A 10,073-nucleotide genomic window follows, 5' to 3' on the forward strand; every position below is an offset into this window, starting at 1 on the left:
TAGAAAGTGTGGTTCTCTGTTTATAAGGCAGAGACACTCAAGCAATGAATGTGTTTAATTACAATGTCCAAACCGTGCCTAAAAAGCATAAGTAACAACACTACCGTTGGTTGATATCCTTTCAACCCCCGAGTTCGAAAAGAGAAAGCTATGGCCAATGGCCGAGCCTTAAACGGGCAGAAAATTAGTTTTTCTTTTATGTAGAATCATCAATGTTGAATCCCTGCCACTATCCCCAGTCTATAGAGGGAAGCTGAGGATAGCCTTGCTCAGGAGGCGGTTTCAGAGATGGCGGAAGATCAAACCAACCTGTTCTTACTCTCCCGCTAACAAAATCACCTGTTTTGCACAATCAAAGCCTCCAACATCAGATTTCTATAAGTAGTAATTATGCTAAACGACTAAGAGAAGTTGAATGGCAAAAAAACAAAACAAGAACGCATACGGTTTAAAGTACTCTCTTGAATGTGTTGGTTAATCATGTCAGGATGAGGCTGTGTATTATTGGTGAATCCTGCATTTTGAATTCAAAAAAGAAAGATGATGTTTTAAGCGAAACAAACACAAGACAGAATCTAGGATGGGCGTAGTAGAAGACTTCTTTAGCGCTTTAAGAAGAAGCCAAGAAAAGAGACGAAACCACATGTCTAAAGCAAAGCTGGTATTTAAAGGTTTTGACCTAACCTGTGCTTCCTGTATTGTTCTGAGGGTGTAAGTATCTATAAGAGTTTCCGAATGGGCAAAAATTCTGCAAAAGACCCAATGAAGACAGGAACATAAGACTTAAAACAAAACCCACAAACAAGGCAATGTAAGAACTTCCGATTCAACGAAGAACAAGACTTTGCACATCCAAGAGATTGCTAGGAGGTAAGATGAACAGAGCAACCAAAAAAAAAAAAAAAACAGTTCGATTGAAGACGTCCCGAGGTAATGAAGCGATTGCAGAGACCCTTCGTCGCAAAATTGGAGACTTGTGGATTAAGATCTAAGAAACGAAGATGTTAAGAAAGAGAAGCGAAGCAGAGAGAGACGAAGAGAGAAGAAAGAAGAGAGACAGACCTGAGGAAGAGCTGTACCAAAGGGCTTTAGCTCGAAGATGAGGTTTGCTCTGAAGATGGCGTTTTCGAGCGACTTGAGTGTCTTGAAACTCCTTTTCGCAGTAATCACAGTAATATTTCCCAGACGGCATATCTTCTACAGCGATGACGGCCTCGTAATAATAACGAAGTTTTGGCTTTTATCAAGTCTGCGAAGAAGTGCCTTTACAATTGGCGCATGAGGTTTTCACGAAGAGACTTGAATTTGCCACAGTGAAACAATACGACGAACATAGACTACTAGGTTTGATGTTGCAGATGAAAGAAGAACGATACAAAAGCATACAAGTACGAAACTCTAGATAGAAAAAAATCCCTGGTGGGCTGTTACATTATAAACCAACCGACCAAGCATAGTACTGTAATAACTCTTTTTATTTTTCTCTACTCATACAACAAACAAAGGGATACATATCAGATCGTGACATATTGATACATAGAGAGGGAGAGGGAGAGGAGAGAGGCCGATTTATAGAAGTGTTGTGTTCGTTCATGCTACATTTTAGGGTTTTTCACAAACCAAGCCAAGGGCACTGCTTCCTCGCATGCTCAGGTACTAACTTAGCTACCATCTCCACGGGTACACCTTTCAGCTCTGTTCACAACAACAGGAGGCACAATCTTTAGTCCATGATCAAGAATCTCTCGATGTTTTTAAACTCTACAATGCTGGATTTTAAATGCATTAAGAAAGGAAGATGTTTAACCGTGAGGCTTGAAGTTGAAAAGCGGTGGAAGGAAACGTCCATTAGGCAGACGTGCGTTTGGATCTCTTAGCTCATCAAAGAATGGGTGGACCAATGTGTCAAGCTGTGACCAGATATACAATTCAAGCATATAACATGTCAGACAAAAGAAACCTGGGAAATGAATGAACCATCGAGATGATTTTTACAGAAGGACGTTGATTTGTAATACTCACAGCGGCACTTCGTAGATTAGGAGAGTATTGAAGAAGTCTTGAGACCAAATCAACAGCTTCCGGAGGCATGCGTTTGTGGAAAATCTGTGAATACATGATGAGAAGATATCGTCACATTGACTTAAACTGCTACTGAAGAAGAGACATTGAACATTATGATCTGGTGTATATAATATCTAATTTACCTTGTGCCATGGATGAGCTTTAATCTGAGGGAATTTGAATTCCGTGTAGTTAGGGTTCATGCACTTGATTTCTTCCCTGGTAGGCGTTCCCAAGACCTACCCCAATGCAAAACAAACAAATACATAAACATCAAATCTTCCATCAAAATTACTGATAACAAGAACATGTTATTTTAGTTGATTATACCTTGATTATCTCTACAAGTTGATCAACACCACTCTCACCCGGGAATAAGGGCTGCCATGAACAAAGGATAGAGTTTGTTAATCACAAAATTTCAGTTCAAAACAGAGCAGAAATGTTTGAATGAGATTTTAGTGTATTTACCTGTCCAAGCAAGAGTTCAGCAAGAACACATCCTGCAGACCAGACGTCAATGGCTGTCGTATACTCAGTTGCTCCAAAAATAAGTTCAGGAGCTCTGTAATACCTCGAGCAAATGTAGGAGATGTTTGGCTCTCCTTTTACCTGATTTCATGAGTTAAATTTATCAACAAGACAGAATTTAATCTCTCCACATAAAAATGTACTCAAGAGAAGATATATGAAACGTACCAATACTTTTGCACTTCCAAAGTCGCATAGTTTTACTTGGTGAGTTTGTGGATTTACCTGTTTCATTATAGATGAAATAAAAAGTGGCATTAAAAATAGAGGAAAAGTAAATATCGAGGTATACTGTCAGTTCTGGTTTATTAAGCTTTTTCATACCAACAAGTTTTGAGGTTTTATGTCGCGATGACACACACCAATGCACCGGTGAATGTAAGATAAAGCCCTAAAAATCTGCCAAACATAGAAAAAACAGATAAGTGATCGAAAAAAGAAGCCTCTACCTCTTAAACCTAATAAAAATGCAATAATTGATACCTGATATGTGTAAAGTTTGACGTATATGAGAGGCATTCTCTGATTCAGTTTGTTGTAATGTTTGATAACCCGATGAACAGTTTCTGGAACGTATTCAAGAACAAGATTGAGGTAAAGCTCATCTTTTTCAGTGGTTGAGAAGAAGCAGTGTTTGAGAGACACAACATTTGGATGGTCAAGTAGCCTCATGGTTTGAAGCTCACGGTTCTTGTACCTCCTATCTTGTAGAACTTTCTTTATCGCAACAGTTTCTCCTGTCTCAAGACATTTCGCCTGAATCATATAAGGAAAAAAAAAAAGGAATCCAAGTCAGATGATCAATCCTATCTTACATAAATGTGGAGAGCTAGAGATAAACGAACAAAACTCACTTGGAACACAACACCAAAAGATCCATGTCCAACAACACGTTCCGCCATGTAGCTGATCGTCTGCATTCACATTTGAAGAAAATTAAAATCGAACAGAAAACTCTTAAAACGAATCAACTAACACAAGTGATCAAGAATGGTATTTAATAAACATGAAACTCTAGCCAATCAACTAACTAACTTAAGAGATCAGAAGCAAAAAAAAAACCTGTTTTGGTTGGCCGTTTCTTCCACCAATGGTAGTGACTATGATGTGACCAGTCTCAGTCCCATTTCCATCTACAACCGTCGCTTCCATTTCCTAGCAATCATCACAAACTCATTTGAGATTTGTACAAAAAACTATGAGCAGAAATATATAACTACAATACGCATCATCAAAACATACTTTATCGTCTCGAATTTTCATGTCATTCATTTCCTCAGGCAATTTCTCAACACCAGTAGCAGCATGTGCAGTAGTAGTAGAGTCTCTTGCCCCGGGAATAGGAGCTATACCCACTGACGCCATTTTCAGGCTACAAAAATAGTTTCTTTCTTTATCTCAACTCTTCAAGCCTGCAACAATAACCACAAAAATGAGTCCACTGAGTAAACAAAACAAAATTTACAAATTCAATTTCTACAAAGAAACAAAAAAAACAAAAGCTTCTTTCAAGGTTAGAAACAAAGATAACTTACTTAGTGATTAAAATCAGATACCCAACTTCAGATAAGCAAATTTTAGAACACTAAAACTACGAATAAGGAAAGTTGTTTTTATTTAACGGGAAAAAAAAAATTGCAAATTTAAAGGAACCAAGCATCATCGAAGTAAGAAGATCTAGAACTAGAAGCAGACCCACTCAAAACCAAAAATTAAAGTTCATTGTGAATCCTAGTCTATACAAGCAGATCTGAAGCTAAAAAACACCTAAAATTTTTTTGGTAGTTTCAATAACNAATTTTAAAAAAAAAAAAAAAAAAAAAAAAACCCAGAATTGGAGATGAGAGACACGAGCATAAAAATCAAGACTTTGAAGGAAAGAGAGAATTTTTTTTGTTTTTAATACTTACAGATGAAAAACCTAAAATCTCAGATCGATGAAGATGAAGAGAAGAAAAAATTAAGATATGAAAGAGAGAGATCCGTACGATTTAAGGATTTGTGAGTGTGGGTTTGATGATTATGAATCCCTCTCTCTCTCCCTCTCTAACTTTTTGTTTATTATTCCGGTGAGCCGAATTATGAATTTTTATTCTCTAAGAGTTTAATATAGCTGGCCTTCTCGTGAAGCGTTTAATATTTTTATTTTGTAAGAAAAGTATATAAATTTGAAGTCTTTATTTGTGATATACAATACAACAACATTGGTCAAATATGAAAAAATAATAATAATAATAATAATAATAATGGGATTTCTTCGAGTTTTAGTAAATGAGATTTTCAAAAAAGTTACATTGGGTTTTGTTTCTTTGCTCTTTTTGAGTTTTTGACTGTTCAAACCTTTCTTCTTCTTTTTTTTTTTCTCTCTCTCTCCCCAACACAAAGAGATAAGAGTAAATGGAAAATACACATAGAACCCATTATCTGTTAATTCTTTTTTAGGCAAAACCCACTCAAATGTACTATAGTTAGAGGGTAATTTTGACTTTAAATATGTGTGTATTACACACCAATAAAAGTATAAATTGATACCAAGGAGACCACAAGCTTGAAAATGGGCCGTTGGGTCAAACGTGTCGGAGAGGCAAGAAATGAAAAAATAAATAATCAACGACCACTTTTTTTTTTATAAGGTGAGAGAGAGACCATCCCTATCTACTCTATCTATATAACTAGTTTACCTAGCTCAATAATTCATTCAATTATTGGATTTTATCCCCTACTACATTACATTTAATAAGAGTTAGGAAAAAGCATATGGACAATTCTTATTTTATTCCATGGAGAGAAATCCAGTTATAATTATAAACAACACACAAGAGGATCTGAATTTATTAATGTGGAACATGTTTGTTTCTTATAATTTACTAACAACCAAAAACAAAACAAAACAAAAAAAAGCCCTTGTTAGTTATATATAACAAAGAACAAACAAAAAATAGAGAAAGTAAACATTACATAGTCAATCATGATTTTCTTCTCTCACATGCATTGAAAAAACGCATGAAACACACCGTCCATAATCAAAATCTTAGACTTAAAACAGGTTCTAGTCAAAAATATTTGACATTTCAATTCAAACTTATTAACCACGACTTCAAAACAAAGATTCATAATCTTATTTTTGTAAAAGACTTTACAAAAAAAAACAACATAGCGTCTCTGACCCATCTCTTATCATATTATAATGAGACAAATTTTTGTCTTAGTAAAAAAAGCAAGCCAAGCCTGACTTCAAGATCTTTCATACATTCAAAACACTGGCTTCATAATTAACCTTGTTTACTTAGATTTCACCTTTTACTACTATGTTCATGTTGACTGATAACTAACACTTGTTTCTGTTGGATATATAAGGTGCAATCCGCGGGATACGTGATACAGACAATGCGTCCAAGAAAAGAAGAACTATCACAAGCCATTCTTTAATCTTAAATGATGGAACTGCACCTGTCAACGACATTGTTTCCAACAAGGTTCCCTGCTCAACAACAAATCACTAAGAACTACATATAAACTTCCCAACATAAGCTTGACACAAGATTCTCATGAGGAACTTGGTAAAGAGCATAATTATATTTTTCAAATAGGATTCCATACATATATATTAAGGTTTCGTTCTAGGGAGTACTTGCTATAGTTGCTATATTTTACAAAGATGGAAGGGGACAAATCACTAATTTCACTAGGATGGGCTCTTTGCTTTATTTTGCTCTGTCAAGGCACCCAGATAAAGTTTCCTTGATCTCTGAGGAAAGCTCGTGTCCCAGGATAATCCTCTGGGGGTACACCTCATGAGCAGATTCTTCCTTCCCATAAATGTATGCCACAGAGGACCCAGCCAAACAGTGAATCCCACATCACAGCAAAACTTGATAACTGAGCAAGGAGGATGGCCAGTGAGTTTAGTTCAACGGAGTCCTAATGGGTGAGTAAATTTAAATGCATAAGAGACTTACTGTGAGATTGAAGAAGCCCTCTCGAGGTCCATCAAACCACGATTGATCACGGTCAAACAAATCAGAATTTGGAATCCCGGGCTTATTTGGCCACTTCAGAAGAGTTGGTTCCTCTTCAATGTTCCTCAGTGAGTTTAGTTGGAATATTACAGTGCGGGCGGGGGCTTGGGAAGTGGGATTCGGAGAAGACAAGGTTAAAGGAATCTATAAGGTAGTAAAGATTTATTTTGATCCCTGGGAAAGACCCTTTGCACGATTTGTGTGTTGAATCATTTGTCAAAAAGAAAATATTTCAGCTTCCACCAAAAAAATAAATAATTAGATTCTCCCAAAATCCCCAATTGCTTTTCTTAGAAGATAAGATTCAACACACAAACAAAAACTAATAACTTAAAAAGTGTAAGTAAGAGTTCTCTTAGCTAAACTCATAGAGTAACATGCAACATTAACTAACTATACTATCTGCAACTACTGCATTTACACACCAACAAAAAGAAAAAGAGAGTTCAAGATACAAAGAACTCATCTTTTGGAGACTATCACTAATATCAACATCGACATTGACACGACGATCTTGAACCCTGAAGTATCCCAGAAGTTTGGTTTCTCCCCTGAAACCGATTCATTCAGCTGTTTTCCTGTAATCTGATCTCTTAGCTCTTTGATTGCCTTGTCTCGCCTCTCCCCTGCCTGCGTTTCATTCATCAATCATACAAATGAACCATTTGTGTTTTCTCATAATAACAATAGCAAAGCACAATCAATCTTGGACTTTTACCCTCTGTAGCTTTCTTGTCTGGCTACGAGCTTCTTGCAGACAAAACTCCAGTTTTAGTACCTTCTTCTTCAACTCTTGATCTGCTCTTCTTTGTCTCTCCAGCTGAAAATGGTCATTTTATCAGTCAAAGATTGAAAACTTTTAGACAATAAGCGAAAACCCCGATAGCACACAAGAATAATTAAGGATAGTTATAGATGCTGAACCTGGGATTCAAGTTCCTTAGTCTTGAGTTTCCAATGAGCTGACATTAACTTTACGTCCTCTTTAAGTTTAGCAATCTCTTCGTCTTTTACCGCCAGTAACCTGTTCATTCTCTCAAAGTTTTTGGGAGAAACCTCTTCCAGAAGTTTCCTGAGCTCACATTCTGTGCCTCTCCCAGACTTTGCAACAGCTTCAGTTATCTCATGCTCGATTCTCATTACTTCCTCTCTCAGGTGTTTTTGAGAAAACTCTCTTGTCCTCAAATCTCTCTGAAGGTTATCAAGCTGGTGACCGAGCTCAGTTACACGGTCTTCGTGTTCTCTTAGAGAACGTGTTTTGTCGTCAAGTTGTTCTTTTAGCACTGAGCATTGAAGCTCTGCGGATTGAGCAGCAGCAGCGCTTGTTTCTGCTATTTCCTTTGTTAAAGCTAGCTGTGATCTCAGATCGACTACTTCTTCGAGAAACTGTTTTCCCCAAATAAGATTAAAAATGCATAAGAGAAGCATTCTTAATATGAATAATACATTCCCTAATACCTCAGTGATTCCCAATTTATGTTAGCTGATTGTCTTAAGCCATTTTATGTTCAAACCTTTCCTCAGGTTAAGAATAAAAAAAAAACATTCAGAAAACCAAAATTAAGCAGCTATGCAAATGAATCCATTACAGAGTGAAACTCCTAAGTATATACATTGAGTGCTCAAGAAAGTAATGCTTCTGGAGTTGGATAGATTGAACCGTTTTGATCAGTAACTGTAACTTAACAGCTTTAAAACAACAATATCACCCATTTCCACATCTCAGGTTCTTACATTTTGAAACATTAGAAATGAGAACTAAACCCAATTTGACCAAGTTAAGATTCCAAAATCATTAAGGAACTCTTTTTGAAAAGGTCATGCTTCATTGCAACATTTATTATAATAAATTTGAGACTGAACTCAGTCAACCTTTTCCACACTCAGCTTCATCTACTTTACCTAAGATCTAAAGGGGGCCATTGATCAATCCAATAGTAACCAAAGTATAATGATTACTTTAAAAAGTTGAGATTAAGTACCACTTCTCAGAGACTAAACTTTTCAGATACAATATCAAATTTGGAGTCTTAAGTTATGTACTATTATATATAGCAAAAAAGGGTTTTGAGAAACAATAAACAAACCTTTTCAGCAGCAGAAGTTGAAGCTTCAAGCTCACAGTTTCTATCTTCCAATCTCTTCTGCAATTTACAGCTCTCCATCTCCATGTTCTTAGCTCTCTTCTCTGCTTCCTAGACAAAACAAAATCACAAAAAGCCAAATCATTTCTAAAAATTCAAAATTGAAAACTGGAGTTTTGACCCTACCAAAGCAGTAACAAATCAATAAGAGAATCAAACACATTGAACAGTGAAAAGAAGATTCAGATTTTTTTAAAAAAGGGACATACTTTTCTACAAAGGCTTTCTTTAACAAAAAAGTGTTCTTGAGAAACCAAACGACCTCTCACTTGCTTCAGCTCAGCGGCCATAGACACAACGTTCCTCCGAAAGCTCTCTTTTTTCCCATCCAAATCTTTCAAAAGCGGATCCACCGTCGTTTTGACGTAATCTGACATCAGGGTCTTGTCCAATTCCTCATAAAACTCTCAATCTGTTTCAAGTATTCAGATCAAATCTCAGAACTTTGTAAAATGCATGTTTAAAATTATTAAAACAAACTTAGACCATTTAAGAACTTTTAATGAAACAAAATAAATAAATTGAGATAGTATATTGTTGAGACAATTTAGGATGTAGAAGTAAAAGAAAAGTATCAGAGACGGAGACTTTTACGAGGTCAAATGAAGCTGAGACTTCTGGGTTTTTGTTGCTCGAAGTGTATGAGGAAACCAAAGTGAACATATTATTAATGTTATTCTTGCGTGACAGAAGGAGAGAGAGAAAAATGAAACACGTAAAGGAAGCTCATACGCACACAGTCAATGAATTATTTTGGCTTATTTGATGTGTACATCTGGAATAAGAAAGAAAATAATAAAACTTAGATTATCCCTTTATTTTTCCACTAATTATGGGTTTAAGAATTTATTGACAGAAAAAGAAAGGGGTTTGAAAATACTCAGGAAATTAATAAAAAGGGAGTATATTAATTATAATTAGACAAAATAATAAAAGGGAGTTTACAGTTTATATATAAAATCCAAGAGTCAATTTAGTGGTGAATAAAATATGCATGTCCACTATACTTTAGTTTTGATTTTTGTTAATTTGACTACTACAATTGGAGAAGGTAGTACGCAGAAATGTGGTTCAAAAGAACAATAATTTGGAATATTAAAATAGTTGATTGGTTGGATTATTGGGAGAGGTGGCTGTCGACGATGTCGACATAAGAGACAAATAGAGAGACGAAGAAACCCGTGGAAAGAGGAGAGGGGAAAAGGGCCATTTCACCGTACACCCCTCCCAAAATACGATTTCGTTCCTCTATAAATAAGTGATAATTTTGACATGTATCCTATTAAAAAAGTATCTAACGTATGACGTAACCAAT

The 10,073-nt window shown here is 35.9% G+C and overlaps 3 protein-coding genes across 6 annotated transcripts; all 3 read right to left on the bottom strand.

Moving 5' to 3' along the window:
* LOC104736696 (zinc finger CCCH domain-containing protein 3-like) lies at positions 1-1,244 on the bottom strand. The gene is made up of 5 exons (XM_010456725.2): positions 1,063-1,244; positions 882-988; positions 685-748; positions 446-514; positions 1-339 (listed from the first exon to the last, which is right to left on the bottom strand). Exons 1-5 carry the CDS (start codon positions 1,190-1,192, stop codon positions 230-232), a joined length of 480 nt encoding a protein of 159 aa, XP_010455027.1. The 5' UTR covers positions 1,193-1,244; the 3' UTR covers positions 1-229.
* On the bottom strand, positions 1,334-4,697 carry LOC104736695 (shaggy-related protein kinase alpha). 2 transcript variants are annotated; one of them, XM_010456722.2, is made up of 13 exons: positions 4,506-4,697; positions 3,838-4,007; positions 3,658-3,750; positions 3,450-3,509; positions 3,079-3,351; positions 2,920-2,994; positions 2,764-2,820; positions 2,536-2,676; positions 2,395-2,445; positions 2,208-2,303; positions 2,023-2,106; positions 1,808-1,910; positions 1,334-1,695 (listed from the first exon to the last, which is right to left on the bottom strand). In XM_010456722.2, the coding sequence occupies exons 2-13, from the start codon at positions 3,958-3,960 to the stop codon at positions 1,613-1,615; spliced, it is 1,239 nt and encodes a 412-aa protein (XP_010455024.1). In that variant the 5' UTR covers positions 3,961-4,007; positions 4,506-4,697; the 3' UTR covers positions 1,334-1,612. The 2 variants fall into 2 exon arrangements, with proteins under 2 accessions (XP_010455024.1, XP_010455025.1); XM_010456723.2 differs by having other exon boundaries at positions 4,584-4,691.
* On the bottom strand, positions 6,873-9,472 carry LOC104736697 (myosin-7-like). Of its 3 annotated transcripts, none has more exons than XM_010456729.2 (6): positions 9,353-9,472; positions 9,021-9,170; positions 8,702-8,802; positions 7,539-8,000; positions 7,333-7,434; positions 6,873-7,244 (listed from the first exon to the last, which is right to left on the bottom strand). In XM_010456729.2, exons 2-6 carry the CDS (start codon positions 9,133-9,135, stop codon positions 7,077-7,079), a joined length of 948 nt encoding a protein of 315 aa, XP_010455031.1. In that variant the 5' UTR covers positions 9,136-9,170; positions 9,353-9,472; the 3' UTR covers positions 6,873-7,076. The 3 variants fall into 3 exon arrangements, with proteins under 3 accessions (XP_010455031.1, XP_010455028.1, XP_010455032.1); XM_010456726.2 differs by having other exon boundaries at positions 8,702-8,809; positions 8,968-9,170; XM_010456730.2 differs by having other exon boundaries at positions 8,702-8,809; positions 9,347-9,467.

Source organism: Camelina sativa, chromosome 13 (assembly GCF_000633955.1).
Source record: "Camelina sativa cultivar DH55 chromosome 13, Cs, whole genome shotgun sequence".
NCBI classification, from domain to species: Eukaryota; Viridiplantae; Streptophyta; class Magnoliopsida; order Brassicales; family Brassicaceae; genus Camelina; species Camelina sativa.